General features: G+C 36.9%; 1 protein-coding gene across 3 annotated transcripts in view; it reads right to left on the bottom strand.

The window, feature by feature from the left end:
• sbno2a (strawberry notch homolog 2a) overlaps positions 1-17,984 on the bottom strand; it is a 77,345-nt gene that overhangs the window by 20,697 nt on the left and 38,664 nt on the right. For all 3 annotated transcript variants that reach the window (XM_079819680.1, XM_079819679.1, XM_079819678.1), the window contains 12 exons: positions 16,244-16,377; positions 16,064-16,154; positions 12,719-12,862; positions 11,307-11,424; positions 9,980-10,085; positions 9,724-9,877; positions 7,832-8,008; positions 6,247-6,344; positions 5,986-6,068; positions 5,692-5,874; positions 2,023-2,144; positions 73-204 (listed from right to left, as the gene is read on the bottom strand). In XM_079819680.1, coding sequence (XP_079675806.1) covers positions 73-204; positions 2,023-2,144; positions 5,692-5,874; positions 5,986-6,068; positions 6,247-6,344; positions 7,832-8,008; positions 9,724-9,877; positions 9,980-10,085; positions 11,307-11,424; positions 12,719-12,862; positions 16,064-16,154; positions 16,244-16,377 — 1,542 coding nt within the window. The remainder of the gene's footprint in view (positions 1-72; positions 205-2,022; positions 2,145-5,691; positions 5,875-5,985; positions 6,069-6,246; positions 6,345-7,831; positions 8,009-9,723; positions 9,878-9,979; positions 10,086-11,306; positions 11,425-12,718; positions 12,863-16,063; positions 16,155-16,243; positions 16,378-17,984) is intronic.

Below are 17,984 nucleotides of genomic sequence, written 5' to 3' on the forward strand. Positions count from 1 at the left end.
TATGAACACTGCATCAGAATCCTGATCCGATCTGAGGGTCGTGTTGTGTGTTTGTAGGTCAGAGGTCGTCACCTTTTCTCCGGTCATGAAGCGCTCTTTCTCTCTGACGTTGACATGGTCGATGGTCAGGCCTTGTTCTGCTCTGGTCTCATATCGTACACTGCCATCAGGACGCCGCACCACACGTCCCTTACGGCCCGTCATCTACACACACACACACACACGCACACACACACACGCATTTTACTTGTGTCTCATACCATGGACATTGTGATATTTGTTTAATATACAGATGTGAACAAGCATCAAGTGTCTCAAACAAAACTCTAAGAGCAGTGATATTATTTATATACTATTATAGTATTTAATAATATTTTGAACAAGCTTTTTTTTTTTTTAATATTTCCATTTTAATTATTTTTATATTTAAGCATTAATTTATATTTTATATCAGTTTTATTTTCAGCATTTTTAGTACTTAAACTTATTTTATATCAGGTAGTTGCCAGGACATTTATTTAATTTTATTTTTATATATATATACAAATATATATATATATATATATATATATATATATATATATATATATATATTATTATTATTATTTTTTTTTTTTATTATTATTATTTTTTTTATTTTTTTTTAAATGTATATTAATTTAAAAAAAGTGATTTGAAATAGTTTTAGTTAAAAAATAATAACTGAGTGAAAACTGTGATGTCAATAATGTCATTTTATTTATATTTAGCAATAATTTATATATTTTTATTTTCAGTATTTTTAGTAAACTTAAACTTATTTTATATCAGGTAGTTGCCAGGACATTTATTTTATTTATACTTTTTTTGATTCATTTTTTTTATTTTATTAATAAAATATATATATATATATATTTTAAATGTATATTAATTAACATTAATTTGTACAGTTTTAGTTAAAAATAATAACAGTGTGAAAACTAAAATGGATGTCATTAATGTAATTTATTTATATTTAACATTAATTAAATATAATATAAGTTTTATTTTCAGCATTTTTAGTACTTCAACTTATTTTATATCATGTAGGTGCCAGGACATTTATTTATTTTTTTGTTAAATACTTAATGGTAAAAAAATGTATATTAAATTAATGAAAGTGATTTAGTTTTAGTTAAAAAATAACAACACTAACACTCAAAAACAGTCATTAATGCCATTTTAATTCATTTTATTTATATTTAGCATTAACTTATATATAATATTAGTTTTATGTTCAGCATTTTATAGTACTTCAACTTATTTTATATCATGTATTTTTTTTGTTACATATTTTATTTTTTAAAAGTATATATATATAAAAAAAAGTGCTTTATATGAATTAAATACACTTGAATTTTAAATAGTTGAAGTCTAGTTAGCATTACTTTTTTCTTTTTTCTTGTGGACTGACGAAAGCGCCACATTAGAGTCTGAGAAAGTGTGTTACGTCTGTGTGAAATATCCATCAGCCCAAATGTGATTTGTTGACTATATCCGACCAGCTTGCATCATCTTTTAAAAGTGACCCATATCCAATATCTGCATTTACACTATACACTTGGCGAAACGAACCAAGGTAGACGTACTGACCCGGAAAAACTACGTCAAGTAAAAACGGTGTGATTTGCAACGGACGCAGACGAAATGAAGCTTTTGCTACTGCACCATCTGTGTTGAGGCTTCATCCGACATTGCGGCATTGAAAAGAGTCATGTGATCAGGGTTAGTGGCTTTTTCAATGACGTCCGACTCGCATTGACAGGGGAACATTTGATCTGTCCGCTTGCATGGAAGATCTGATTCTTATCAGATTTATTTCCACATGAGGCCTGAAAGCGATCGGAGAATATCAGAATCATGTGCTTTTTTCCCGCTTACATGTTCATGGGTCATATCTGATGATTGGAATTGGGTCACTTGAACAATGTAATGTAAATGCGGCCGTCTAAATGTAATAGTTAGTTGATGAGCATCAACACAATGCATTCGAGTGGTTCTCACCTCTGACACCATCTCTGGTCCTCCAAACTTGTCAATCAGCTCATCAAGAGTGTTGAGTGGCAGCTCCTTCCCCAGCTCTGCTATTTTACCCAGCAGCCTCTGCTTAAGTTCTTCTAGTTTAGCTGAAAACACACACACACACACACACACACACACAGGATGACTTCAGCACACAGAGTCTGGAACAGACCTTAATCACTCCTGTGTGGTTTAGCCGTCTAGACAGACATTAGGCCTGATTTAATAAGTGTGAGCTGCACAGGAAAGCATGAGCGAAGTCTTCTAAAACACACACTGACTATAATGAGCAAGCGCAGAGACCAGAAAAGAAACACTTCACACATGTTCTTTTGGTACGGACCAAAAAAGAAAATGATACATTTAGTCCTGGTTCGCTTAGCATGAACACTGAACCTAAAGACAAAACCAAAAAGCTTTTATGATGTTTATTTTATAGGGGTGTGACGATTCACTCGTTTTCTCGATGCATTGATTACAGATCCTGACGATGCATATGCATCGATCTTGAAACACGTATTTTTGAATCGTTGATTTCAGTCAATAAGCAATTTAAAGATGTCTTGAACTGGCTTTTTAAAAAAAAATTATACTGTTGTCTGAGCTCAATTTATGACGTTTGCGTGGTTTTTACATTCAGAAACATCATAATGAATCAGTAATAGGCTATTTTCTACCTTGGTTTTGAGGCTCTCTGAAAAACACTGAAGACTTGGAAGTAAACGCCCACGGCTAGGATTGGATAAGATTTGCATATTTAAATGAGCTTCAGCTCCTCTCAGTGCATGTGGGGATTGTTTTGAAAGCGTCTGGAGAAACACTCACAGGACTCGCAAAATATCTTTATCAAACAAACACAATGATTCATCTCTCATCCACCCGCGAGTGATTGGAATGTTGTCGCCCGATCAGTGAATATAACCGCGAACCGTAAACACACACACACAAGTGCGCGCGCGCAAGAAAGGAATGTTATTTCACTATTTAACCCATAAGAACCCAGACCAATTTATCCTTATAGGAAAAATATGGGGCATATAAAACAGGCTCAATGGACCACTTGTAACATGTTTCTGCAGTTGTTTTTGAAATACAACCCCTCCTTGTGAAAGATCTGTAATGTTACATATATGTGACATTGGGCGTTTATGATAAAAAAATTGATGTTACATATATGTTACATTGGGCACTTATTTCTCAGTTAAAAAAAAAAAAAACATTGTATCATTTTTTTGCTAAATAACAGTTTTTTCGGTTTCTTTTCTTTTCCACAACATATATCGAAAATATGCGTATTATTCATAATTATTAACAAAACATATCAAGCCATAGACGGATCTTCCAACACTTATCCCCTGCTTGCTGATTTTAAGAATCATTGTTGTCAGTGAAATGTAGACATGCAAGTAGAGTCTGAAAACAGTTGCGTAACATTTTGTCAGCCACCATGGTATGTCATTTTGTCATTTTCCCAAGTATGCATGACTTCCTGGCATTTGGTGCAGATCATGCGCAGATCAATACCAATCAATATTTCAATTTTTTTAAACAGTGCTGTTAACATTTTTCTGAGTCCCAGATTTAATATAACACATAGAGAAAGTATATAACACAAACAAATTATTGAATCAGCTAAATTAATTGAGCAGCTCATTAATATTTTTCTTAATATGACAAATACATAACATCAAAATTCATAAAGGTTAACAGCACGATGTGACATATGTCACCACAATATTTTCTTAACTTGTTTTTTATCAATTTGTTTAAGAAATGTATTAAAATCAGGTTAAGTGTAATTTATGATAAGTTATTAAAATGTTAGAATTGTTGCATGGGTTGAAACATACCTTTAGTAACAAAAACAAGCGTTTAAAAAAATTGCTCACACTGCAACATGTGCTAACCAGACAGGCCACCATTTTGGAAATGTTGCCATGGCAACAAAAAAATGCCCAAATTGTCACATGACTGAACCTGGGTGTTCCTTAAATGTCACTTAGGGACTTCCTGAGATGAAATTTAGGGATATTGCTTTAAAAAGACCTTTCCAGATAATCACCAGTGTTTGTGACACTCGTGTCACTGTGGGTTCTTATGGGCTAAGATAGCCCGTCGGTAGGCTGAAAAACACAGAGCTTTGGGCTTTTAAAACAGTAAAGTCAGAGCCCTGGCCCATAACGTTACAAGTCCGAGTCTGATCCCGAATGAACCAATAACAGCTTCTCCAGCCTGTGAGCGCGTGCTAAGGTGTGTAATCAATAGATATCAAACGCTCTGTAACAATGCAATACTAACACATATAAAAACATGTTTAACTCACATTAGTGTGTTGCAGCGTTCCTGTCGGATCAGAAGCACAGCATTGTGTTTTAATCTCAATATGCAAATCCAGTCTCGACCTGTGTCTTGTTTACAATCGATTCTGTGTGAAATTACGTGAACAAACGCAATGTCTTCTGCACGTGAGCTGGATTCGCATGTTTATTGCTCGTGACCCGTTTAGCTCCACGAGTCGGTGGGCGGGGCTTGAGGCGACGCTTCTGCATTCGATGACATCAGTGGTCGACATATTCTGAGATCTCACGTTTTCTGGGCCTGGTGTCTGTAAAAGCTTTTCTTTGACTAACAAGGACGTTTTCAGCTCTGAAACTTACAGGATATTCTTATATCACCATGAACTTTTATATAACAAATTTCTCAATTCATCACCCCTTTAAAATGCTAAGAATCAAATGAATCGCGATTCGATAACGATTCAGTGTTTAAAAATATATAGGGGTGGACGATTATTTTTTATTTATCCTTGTTATTAAAAATAAGAACTAAAAACAGTAGTCTTCACATGAATTAAATATACTCTGATACATAATAAAGCTACAAAGGTTATTCAGACAAGAGCACAGTGATTTTCTCTTGTTCTTTTGTTGTTTGACAGACAGCGGCAGGTTTACTGTATTAGCAGGCTGTCACTTTAAGACCTAATGCACAGATCCTATTGACACGCATTCGGTTTCTTTCCCCAACTGATATCGTTCACTTAAAGCATAACCGACTGTGTTTACATGAATACTCGTCAAGACAGCCATTTTGACATAACTGTGTGTATTTGACAGTTCGAGTGTGTAACAAGACACGAAAAAAGAACAGCTTGTGCACACATTTCGGTGTGTGTGTCAGACAGCGCAAGACAGAGAAGTTGTTTTATGCAAGTTATTGTGTTTAATAACTCTTTTTAACGTCAAGAAAGTCACATAAGTAACAGTTGTGTGCCCAGCCTATTCTCTGCTATATGTGTCAACCTAAAACGTACACTTTTCACAATGTTGAAGTAGCATATTAAAATCATTCAGATATTGCATGCCGTTGCGATATGGATATCACGATATGGATATTTGCGATATATTGCACATCCCTACTTAAGACAACCCAGTGTTTATGTGATTATTCTCCAAAAGAATTTTGACATTGTGTACGCATTTAGGTGCGAATCCAAAGCCCATTTGCTTATCCAGGTTCGGCTCCGACTCGCACTTATTCAAATGAACCACACTGACAGAGCAATCGGACCAGTTCATTAATATCAAACCAAACCGGACAAGTGTGAATGAATCTAAATGTTGATCTTATCTTGCATTGAAGTCCACCTACCAGCAGGCCCATTGATGTGGTTCACGAAAATCACATCATCATTGTCCTGTAGTGATTCAGGGGAGGAGTTTGATTCGCTGTCCATCTCATCTGAGTCCGAGTCCGAATCGTCGCTGATTTTAATAACCCCGCCCACTTCCACACAGTGCTTCGGAAACTTTGAAGTCCGGCCTCTGGGCTTTCCTTCAGAAAACAAAGAAACGGTTTCAGAAAGATTCATAACAAAACCCCCACGGACCAAAAGGCCCAGAGACGAATCAATGTTTGATACGGCACAAATAAGACGTGACTTACGTTTCCTCTTGCTTGCGGCACTTTTCTCTCTTTTGGGTTTCTGTGTTGGGAAGTGTTTCTGAACTAATGACTGGAAAACCCCCCTACATGACAAAAAGCCACAAATCTCAATACAGTTCTCAATCACAGAGCTATTGCACAGATATTTATCCATTTCATACGGCTCTCTGGAATTCTGATTGGCTTATTGGTGATGGCTTATTTCCCCGCTCAAACAGACTCGCCACTCATGGACTGCTTTAAAGCTTTCCGCGCACTCACTCAGCAGCGGAGACGAATCTGTCCAGGTGTCCATCGTTCTCGTCCAGGACCTCTCGAGTACGAGCCTCTCCAGTGGACTGCAGACCAATCACGATGCACTGTTTGAAAGGACATGGGAGAGAGGCGGAGCCACAGTCAGTCGATTTGGCAATTGGGGAAACACTTGGTTTCCACTAGAGCTGAACGATTCTGGATAAATCAAGAATCACAATTTTTTTTGGTTTCAAACAGAGATCACATGATTCTAAACAGACAACTAAACAAAATAACATGTAATTTACTAGAGTAATTTTGCTGCAGTCTATTTAAAATGTTTAATGAATCCAAATGAAGTATTTAAGAAAAATTGTTTGAATGAATTGATTCAATGACTCAATTAAAAGTATTTAAAAGTTTCATTAATGAATGAATCAGTGTCTTTGAACGAATCCCTTGAGTGAATGATTCAATGACTCACTCATAAACACTTCACTTGTTTCATTACTGAATGAATCAGTGTATTTGAACAAATCTCTTGAATGAATGATTCAATGACTCACTCATAAAGACTTCACTTGTTTCATTACTGGATGAATCAGTGTTTTTGAACGAATCTCTTGAATGAATGATTCACTCATAAAGACTTCACTTGTTTCATTACTGAATGAATCAGTGTATTTGAACAAATCTCTTGAATGAATGATTCAATGACTCACTCATAAAGACTTCACTTGTTTCATTACTGGATGAATCAGTGTTTTTGAACAAATCTTTTGAATGAATGATTCAATGACTCACTCATAAAGACTTCACTTGTTTCATTACTGAATGAATCAGTGTATTTGAACAAATCTCTTGAATGAATGATTCAATGACTCACTCATAAAGACTTCACTTGTTTCATTACTGGATGAATCAGTGTTTTTGAACAAATCTCTTGAGTGAATGATTCAATGACTCACTCAAAGACTTCACTTGTTTCATTACTGTATGAATTAATGTTTTTGAACGAATCTCTTGAATGAATGATTCAATTACAAACATTTTTAACAGTCACTTGTCGCCACCTACTGGTATAACGATGTAATCAATACAATCGTTATTTGAAGCGTCAAATAACTTACAATAATGACAATAATGATTACGTATAGTTGAAAAGAATGTGTGTGTAAAATGACAACATTAATATGTATGGATTTATGTCTTCATCAACCATCAAGCTTTTATTTTGCCAGAAAGCCTTCTCTATTGTTGACAACGGTTTATAAGAGCTTCTCATTAAGTTTGAGAAGATGGTTGCCGCATGTGTTCACAAATGCACATTATAAGCGAGTCAAAAGCAGAACAGATGCAGATGGGGTCCGTATGGATCAGAAAAAACTGAATCATGAGCAGCTCATGTGTAAATGAACACAGTGCCGTGCTTCACTCTGAAACACGCATTGCATACATTTATTTAATTAAATCAAAGCCTTTGCGATTTAAAAAAAATTGTAAATTTTGGTTTTATTTCGATTAATCTTGCAGCCCTATAACTGGGTAAGGATATGTAAAACCTTTTCAAGGGTTTATAACGAGCAAAAGCTCAAATCTCAATCTGACTCACCTTGCCGTGCTGCATCTCAGTATGAGCGAGGTCCACCAGACGACGGACTTTAGCGGCGATGCAGAGGTACTTAAAAAACCTCTGGTGTGACGACCAGAACTGACCCCATAGAGACTTCCGGGAGGCCAGACCCAGCGTGTCCGCAGCTCTGGTGAACAGCTCCAGAGCCTCAGCCCACTAGAGAGAGGAAGAGCATTTTCAATTGTGTGTAATCAAAATCTGTGGACAAACCCTGGCAGACTGTCGTAGGTTACGTCTGCATTCATCTGGAAACATTTGAAATCGCATCTTTATCTACACCGGCCTTTTGTCCACAGAGATGCCATTTTTGTTCTTTTTGAAGCCGTTCCCCAAAGTGGATATTTTATAGTACAGCTATAAAATTACAATGCTAATATGTATGGCTGTCTTAATTTTTTCATTTTCAAACAAAGCAATGAAGCTTTTAGTTTGGTGGAAAACCACAGGAGCCCTTTTTTTAAAAAAATAGGCTCATTTTCCATCTCCCCTAGAGTTAAAGGGTTAGTTCACTCAAAAATGAAAATTCTGTCATTAATGACTTACCCTCATGTCGTTGGACACCCGTCAGACCTCCGTTCATCTTCAGACACACAAATGAAGATATTTTAGTGTAAAGCTGATGCTCTGAAAGGCCTCCATTGGCTCAATGCACTTTACACTCTCATGACCTATAAAAGCTACTAAAGACGTCGTTACAAAGTCCATCTCACTACAGTGGTTCTACAATAACTTTATGAATCGGCGAGAATAGTTTTTGTGCGCAAGAAAACCCTAAATAACGACTTATATAGTGATGACGATTTCAAAACACGGCCTCATGAAGCTTCGAAGTGTTATGAATCAGTGAGTCGATTCAGCAGATTGGATCGCCAAATTTCAGTGGTTTGACACACGATCCGAATCATGATTCGACTCACTGATTCATAACGCTTCGAAGCTTCATGAGGCCGTGTTTTGAAATCGTCATCACTATATAAGTCGTTATTTAGGGTTTTCTTGCGCACAAAAACTATTCTCGTCGCTTCATAAAGTTATTTTAGAACCACTGTAGTGAGATGGACTTTGTAACGACGTCTTTAGTGCCTTTTAAGGGTCTTGAGAGTGTAAAGTGCATTGAGCCAATGGAGGCCTTTCAGAGCCATCAGATTTACACTAAAATATCTTCATTTGTGTCTGAAGATGAACGGAGGTCTTACGGGTGTCGAACGACATGAGGATAAGTAATTAATGACAGAATTTTCATTTTTGGGTGAACTAACCCTTTAAACAGTTGAGTTTTACCGTTTTTGAATCCATTCGGCCGATCTCCGGGTCTGGCGGTAGCACTTTTAGCATAGCTTAGCATAGGTCATTGAATCGGATTAGACCGTTAGCGTCTCGCAAAAAGAATGCAAAAAAAGCTATGCTAAAAGTGCCACCACCAGTCCCGGAAATCGGCTGAATGGATATGAAAACGGTAAAACTTAATTGCTTAACTCTAGGGGAGATGGAAAATGAGCCTATTTTCCAAAAAAGTGGCGTGTTCCCACTCTTTTTCAGCCATAATTTTCAATTTTACTACAGCGAGAATAAAAGACAAGGAGTAAAGTAATATATTGCTCTCTAAGTCTTTAAAAGGCGTGCAGTTTATTGCAAAATGCAAATAAATTATAAAATCAGTTTTTTCATCATACATTATGACTAAGGAAGCTTGTTTCCGCTACAGAATAAAAAATAAACAGGGTAATCTCGACTTTTTATCTCGCTATTCTGAATTTTCTTCTCACAATTGCAATTTTCTTGCAAAAAGTCTATTTTCCCTCATGATGCTTTCCAAACGCATCTGAATTAATGTAGAAGTGGCTTCAGAGATGTCTGTGTGTTTCTCTCACCAGTCTAGCTGCTTTGTTGTAGACGAGTTTAAACTCTTCATCCAGTGTAATCTCCTCTATACGGAAGGACACGCCGGAAAAGCTCAGCTGCCGTGCAATATACATGCCACTCACTTTCATATCCATAGCTACAATCTCCATAGCACCAACGCCCCTGGAAGATGGAAGGAGAAGAGTTTTAAAAAGTGAACATTGTGTCAGAAAAAAGGGAGAAATCTTAGCCATGATCACTGTGATGCTGAGGATGAACTCTGACCTCTTCTCAATAGCGTGCAGGAAGTCGTCAAACGCCTTGAACGGTGTTCCTTGACCCCAGATACCCAATCGGCTCATGTATATCATATTCTTTGGCTCAGAAGCACCTAGAGAACCGAGATGATGAAGGCAGGAAACTATTAGAATACACAAAGACTAATAGATTTAAATGAATGAAACCTGCGCCTTTTTACATGCAATATAAAGTCTCAGGTGTGTGTGAAGTGTATGTGTAATTTCAGCTCAAAATACCCCCCAGATAATTTATTATACCATGTTGTAAATGGCCATTTTTGAGTGGAAGGAAAAACCTGCCGTTTTTGTGTGTGTATCTTTAAATGCAAATGAGCTGCTGCTCCGCCCCTTTTCCAGAAAATCCCTCACTGTGCTTGACTGAGTAACTTTGGTAGCTTTAATAAGAACACATTTGTTCTTGCTCTAGTTAAATTCTCTGGTGAGGAGATAAACATGGCGGACCGTGAGGGGCGGGGCTAAGTGCCAGTCAGGGGCGGGGCCTGTTCCAACATGACGGCACATTCCTGAATGGCTCATTTTTTAGATTTATGGGGTAAATAAAATGGAGTGGATGGATTTTTACCACAAGAGAGTAGTTGTGTAAACACACTGCAGACTTAAATATTTTATAAAACTATATAAAAGTGATTTTTGCATAATATGTCCACTTTAAGTGTTTATTTGGATAATATCTAACCCTAACCAAAGCAAACATCAAGGGGTCAAAGTTTGGCTAGTTAGCATGGTCCAGTTAACAACACCATCTGGGACTTAAATGCAACTTTCTCCACTGACAGACATTCAATTGTAGCAGATGTTTAACCAGAGCCTAATTTGTCTGGAGTGAGCGACATACTTTCTATTTCAAATACAGCTAAATACTGTTCTTTTTAATTTTCTATTCATTAAATAACCCTGAATAAAACGCATCACTGTTTGCACAAAAACATGAAGCAGCACAACTGCTTCCAACATTGATAATCATCATCAAATCATCATATTAGAATGATTTCTGAAGGATCATGTGACACTGAAGACTGGAGTAATGATGCTGAAAATGCAGCTTCAATACATTCACATTAAAAAAAAAAAAACGTTATTTTAAATTGCAGCAATATTTCACAGTTTTTACTGTATTTTAGATCAAGTAAATGCAGCCTTGGAGAGACTTTTTTTCATAAATATTTAGAAATCTCTCTATACATATGTAAAGAAAAGTGTGATCAATACCTTATAAAAAAAAAAAAACAGTAGCGGAGGCCAATTACATGACTGACACATGAGTGTAAAGATGGCGTGACGCGAGCACCCACCTGTGGCACTGGCATACACCACTCTCGCCCGGGGCAGTTTGCTCTGCAAATCCAGGACGGCTTTACCCATCTTGGTGGAAGTCGCATTTTTAGCCTTATGGCATTCGTCAAACACAATCTGACAGGGGTTAAAGGTCAAGGGTCAACAGCACTACTATAAAATTTTTGTTAATACATATTATACCATGGTCTGACTGAATACTCCATTTTAATCGGCTGGAAGGTATGTACCAAGTCAGTTTAATCCCCGTTCTATATTAAAGGAACACGCCGCTTTTTTTGAAAATGCATTTAGCATTGATCATTGAATCTGATTAGAGAGTTAGCATCTCGCTCATATGATATTACACAGTGCCTGAAAATAGGCTAATGTCCGTCAACATAACCAACGTGACAACCTGCTTGCACAGGGATCGCTGGGGACTATTTTCAGGCGCTGTGCAATATCATTGCGCCGCTGCACTAATGGGGCGGCTCAAAGCTCCTTGATTATTACGCAGGAATGAGAGTATAGTTCCTAGACATATCGGCCTAGAAAATCACAACTTTTCCTAACTAACTTCAGAAGAGTCGAAAGTCTTTGGTCATTTTTGTGCGAGATGCTAACGGTCTAATCAGATTCAATGATCTATGCTAAGCTATGCTAAAAAGGCTACCGCCAGACCGGAGATCGGCTGAATGGATTCAAAAACGATAAAACTCAACTGTTTAACTCTAGAGGAGACGGAAAATGAGCCTATTTTCAAAAAAAAAGTGCGTGTTCTTTTAATGCATACTGTTTTCATTGAAGCTACACATACGTCACTCGCACTAAGGAGCACAGAAACGTACCAATGCTGACTTTTATTATTAAAATAGCTTCGCTACTGAATCGCTGCATTATATTTCTCAGCAACGAGAGGGTTTCTTAGCTTGTTTTGAAGTAATTCAACTCACAGCTTCATTGTTAATAGAGAGATGCCGCACAGATGCAGGTAATTCACACACACTTCTCTTTCTCTCTCGATAATTAATTAAATAAATGTAATCTTACAGCACTACTTATTTCGGTTTCTGATTTTTAAACGGGCAAAATGCTAGATCTAACAAGCCGTAACTGACAAAAATAACCAAAATGTTTACCCTTCCAGTCAAATATTGGGCTGCAAACATCAATAACAGCTTTAAGTTGTCATTGCGGCTAAATAACCAAATCCAAGACCTCCAATTCGCATCAGACCTCCACCTTGTGTATTAAAAATCGTTTATCCCGGTTAATCAATATTAAGCTAAATTAACTACTGTGTGTCCCATTTGAAAATGGACAAACTCTTGTTGAATGCCAGTCCATTCTAAAATGCTGCTGAAACTCCAGTTATGATACCAATATTTCAAATGAATGCACAGGCTTCAACGCTGGACGTGAAGGATACGACTCCATCAAAGTTGGGTTTGCACCAGTCCAGGATCTGTTTGAGTCTGGTGCGGTGCTGTCCCCCGGCCTGGCTCTCTCCAATAAGCGCTGAGTATGTGGCGAAAAGAACGCCCTCTGAGGTAGCCGTATCTCCGTATTTAATCTGTGTGAAAGAGGAAAAGGATGATAACTGTCACACCGGAACATTGAAATCTGCATTGGCGCTGACCAAGAGAAAGCATCACTCAGGTATAGATATGAAACCGCTTCTTGGAAAACGGTACTTCCGCCTACGTCCAGTGTGACCTTTCCAATGTGAATTTGTAATGCCTGGCGTGCACAATATTGTGGTTAAAAAGTATATCAATTATTTATTTATTTTCAGAAAATGTCCGATGGTTTGTCTAGATCAGACCCTATTCCTCGTCTGGGATCGTGCAGAGCCTCTGAAGCCTTTTTTCACTAAGAGCACAGTGGCCCACAACTGAATTTTAGGGGCACAACCAGAAAATTTAGGGGCGCACACCGTAAATCAACATGCTAACCAAATCTACTAATTTCCACTGTATTACTAATAGGGATGGGTATCGATAAGGTTTTAACGGTATTACTACTCTTCCCGATACTGCTTATCGATCCGGTACTTTAACAGTATTCTTATCGGTTCTTTTTAATATATCTTTTTTTTAATGAAAAAAACAACAACAAAAAAACGAATTAAGAACATAATTAGCATGGCTTTATAATCTGAAAAGTAAAATATCTATAGCAAAAGAAACAGCAATGTTTGAACAAAACAAATATAAAACATCTATTTGTAAATGGACCAGTGTGCAGGCATTTTTTTGTTTTAAATGCATAAGAGAAGATACAACATAAGAACAAAGTGCAAACAAATGTTAAATAAATACACAATAAAACTAGGGATGCACCGGTTAACCGGCTAAAAACCGGAACCGGCCGTTTTTTGCTTCTAGCGCGCGATCGGCAACCGGCCGGTTTCTTTTGTATTTTTCTGCCGATTTATCCGGAAGTGCGCCCGCGTGCACATACGCCTATATTGCAATCATTCACAAACATGTCACTTGTGTGTTACAAACGGAACCTGGAGAACTGAGGGAAGAGACGAGATCCGCTGAAGGGAATGAAGAGCCGCTTTCCTGCGCGAGCTGAAGTTGCGCGAGCTGAAGTTGCGCGAGCTGAAGTTGCGCGAGCTTTCCTCTCCACGCCTGCACAAGCACAGATAGTGAGCGTTTGTTCAGCTCAGATTCTCACGTGTTGGATCGGATGAGAACGAAACAGACTAACTTGTGAAAAAGCCGAAATACTTCTTTTTGTAGCCTAAAGAAGAACATGCATGAACTTTAGAAATGAAATACTATCAGTTCTGTAGCCTATAGGATGATCATCTTTATTTGGTAACACTTTAGAATAATGGTCATTAGTTAACATTAGTTAACTACATTAGTTAACATTAACTAATAATGAACTGCACTTATAAAGCGTTTATTAATCTTTGTTAATTTCAACATTTACTAATGAGAGATAACTGCATTATTAAAATCTTGTTAACATTAGTTAATGCACTGTGAACTAACATGAACAAACCATGAGCAGCTGTATTTAATTAACTAACGTTAACAAAGATGAACAAATACAGTAACAAATGTACTGCTCATGGTTAGTTCATGTTAGTTAATACATTAACTAATGTTAACTAATGACCATTATTCTAAAGTGTTACCTTTTTTTTACTTTATAATTACATTGACTTAATTTGATTTAAAAAGCACCTGCTGTAGCATCTTAGTTTTTTTCGTTGCACTAAACATTATTTGATTGAACATTTTGGAACAATTATATACTTTGGTTTTATTGAATTTCACTGGTAAAGACTTTTTTTCTTTACACTGAATTTAAAAACAAATGCTGATTTAAGTAACATCTTTGTTTGGATTGCAGAATATGCAGTTGTTGCCTTTAATTTCACCTTTCAGCCTTTTAATTTTCAATTCAATTTCCTGTTAATTTCAGATTGCGGACTTGTTTTCATTAGCCAAAAGCCAATTTAGCCTGTTAAATACCAAATAAACATCTTGTTCATGTATACTTTCATTACCTTATTGTGTAAAAAAAAAAAAACGGAAATCGGTATCGGAATCGGCCATGTAAAATCATGATCGGTGCATCACTAAATAAAACAAAGACACAAATGAAATAAACCTTGCTTTCATTTCAGGAAGGTCTGCTAACATTAATATTACTTAGAAAGAACAAACCTACAAAGAATCCTCTTGCGCGGATTATTGTGCATTTTATAGCCATTTTTATTATCAAACACCTCCCGCAATTTAACAACAGTAGAACCTGCATTTTACAACAATCACTGATTCTGACGTTAAGTTTAGGTTTAGGGAGAAATGACAGCGCAGCTGTGAAGGGAAGGATGTCGCGCTCGACAGAACACGTTAGTTTATAGGAATAGTTTTACCCCAAATCTTCTTTTTATAATTAATTAGCATTTACTAAACAAGCAAAAGTTTTTGTTTTATTTTGGGGGAAAATAACTCCAAATTAAGGGAGTTTTTGCTTAAAATAAGCTAAATAATCTGCCAATGAGGTAAGCAAAATAATCTTGTTTTCTGTTTGAATTAAGATTATTTTGCTTACCCCATTGGCAGATTATTTTGCTTATTTTAAGCAAAAACTTCCTTAATTTTGAGTTATTTTTCCCCAAAATAAGACAAAAACTTTTGCTTGTCTAATAAATGCTTCTTAATGTAAGATCTTTTAGATATTTGGACTGAAAACAAGACAAAAATACTAAGTAAGAAAAGCCTTTTTTGCAGTTTGGAAGCCGAAATCGAAAATAAAATTAGATTAATATCACAGCAAATTCCTAAAGTTTAAGCAGACTAAACTTTAGTGTAGTTCTTTTGGCCATCGTCACTCATTAAGCTAACTGTGGTGTTGTGTTCGCTGTAGCTCCACGTGAGAAAGCTCGCTCGCTTTTTCCCTCTTCTGGATTGCGAATAGCAAAAATGCATCACAGACAAATGGTTTAATATTATCTCATATAGAAACGGCTGGCAAAGATAGAATTTGACAGATATAACGTCTATCAATTATAAATAGTAAGTGTATTTTCTTAATTTCTCCAGTACTGACAGCAGGCAAATTTACTGGTCGGATGTAAAATTCAGTCGCACACTCAAATTTTAGTCATAAAATGCGATCTTCAACCATTGGTCCCCATTGAAGTCCATTTAACTCAATTTTAACCCTGCTAGTTCCATCACATTTAGAAAACCCTAATGTGCACAATATTGATGAAAATAAAAGAGTGACGATTCAGTTCACAAACCTTATTTAAAGCAAACACAGGGATGTGGAGCGCGTCTATGTCCTTGAGATCTCTCTCAGCATCGTACTTCAGATCATTTGACACACTGAACCTAAAAAAAAAATTCCCTCTGTTATGCATGAAGTCATCATAATGGATGGAGAATCATCAGGTGTGTTAGGAACGCATGCGGGTGTTTACCATAATGCTCTCTTTCTTCCCTTTAAAAAATTCTCCAGTATGATTCCGGCCACAGTGCGGCCCTTCCCAACACCGGCCCCGTCTCCGATCAGAAAACCCGCTCGCTGCCCGTTCTGAAGAATCACCTCGTGTTGCTGAGGAACACGACCACAAAGGAAACGTCATACATTTGTGCTAGACATTGGAAGAGTGGACTAATGCTGCCTTCACGTGCTATCGGAATTATCGTAAATACGAGTTTCCTAGGTAAAAATTGCACATGAACGCCCTCTGATGTCGTGTTTACCACTGGGAAGTTCGGAAATAATTTTGATACCCCAATTCCCGAGATGGACGCGTCATAAGCTTTAAACATGATGGCGGGGAGAACTAGACTGCTTTGGCAAGTGTGGTTTTATTGTTTTTTCCCCCCAAAACAGCTAGGTCGTCGTGACATTAATGTAGTACATATTTACATGTAAGAGTAATCATATTAAGCGTATTGTATGTTTGGTACACAGCGAAAATAGCCTGCATTTGACTGAAATTACAGAAATCAGACTATCTGGAATGTTTATATGCAGGGTTCCCACTCTTTTTCAGCAACCATTTTCCAGTACTTTTCCAGTACATTTTCAATTTTACTACGGCGGGAATAAAAGACAAGGATCATGCCAAATATTGCTTTCTAAGTCTTTAAAAGCCGTACAGTTTATTGCCATTACTGAACAATCCAGCATTTTTCAATATGAGCTCTTAATCATACATTATGACTATGGAAGTTTGTTTACACCACAGAATAGAAAGAAAAGGTAATTGAGACTTTTTATCTCGCTATTCTGACTCTCGCAATTGCGAGTTTACATATTTGTCATATAAACGCGAAAATTGTCGCAATTCTTTTTTCCTCAGAATTTGACTTTATAACTTGCAATTGCAGTTTAGATCTCACAATTCTGAGAAAAGTAGTAAGACTTGCAAGACATAAACTCGCAACTGTGCAAAAAAGTCAATTGTGAAGAAAATACTTTTTTTATAAGAGTTTAAAGAGTTTATATCACGCAATTCTGACTATATCTTGCAATTCTGACTTTATAACACACAAATGTTACTTTATATCAAAATGATGTGATTAGGTAGCAGCTTACGAGTTAACATTCACTGAGCAGTTAATAGCATTAGCATTAGCTAACGGCTGCAAGTGGCAACACAAGACTAAACATCATTATTCAAAAATACTACTCACACGCATCAAACTCAGCGTTCCTGAACATGTGCTTTCTGCAACTAGCGCTAATTGTTTGGGCCAGCGATAAACTCTTTATACTCGGCTAAAGAAATAACTTTTTTTAAAAGATTTTCCAGGACATTTTACATTTTCTCTAATTTTCCATGTGTTTTCCAGGACTGGAAAATTTGTCATCAATTTTCCAGGTTTTCCAGGACGAGTGGGAACCCTGATATGATTGTCGGTGCATGGGAGACTACATATGATGTTATACCATGTGATGTTATACCATGCCTATACCATGAAGCCGGTTTAGCTGGCTAGCCAGATATGTTTAAGCTTAGTTTGTGCCAATCCTGGGTTTTAGGTACCATTAAAGTGGTTTGGCTTTTAGCCGTGTTCATCTCCATAGTAACTTACGCTCCACGGCTAACCTGCTCCAGGGCAGGTGATGTTCTGGATAAGAGATCTCAAACTGAAATTGGACCAATCAGCTGTGAGCAAAGTGACACGCCTCTGATGCAATAAAAACAC

This window comes from Gobio gobio, assembly GCF_949357685.1.
Source record: "Gobio gobio genome assembly, chromosome: 6".
In the NCBI taxonomy this organism is placed as follows: Eukaryota; Metazoa; Chordata; class Actinopteri; order Cypriniformes; family Gobionidae; genus Gobio; species Gobio gobio.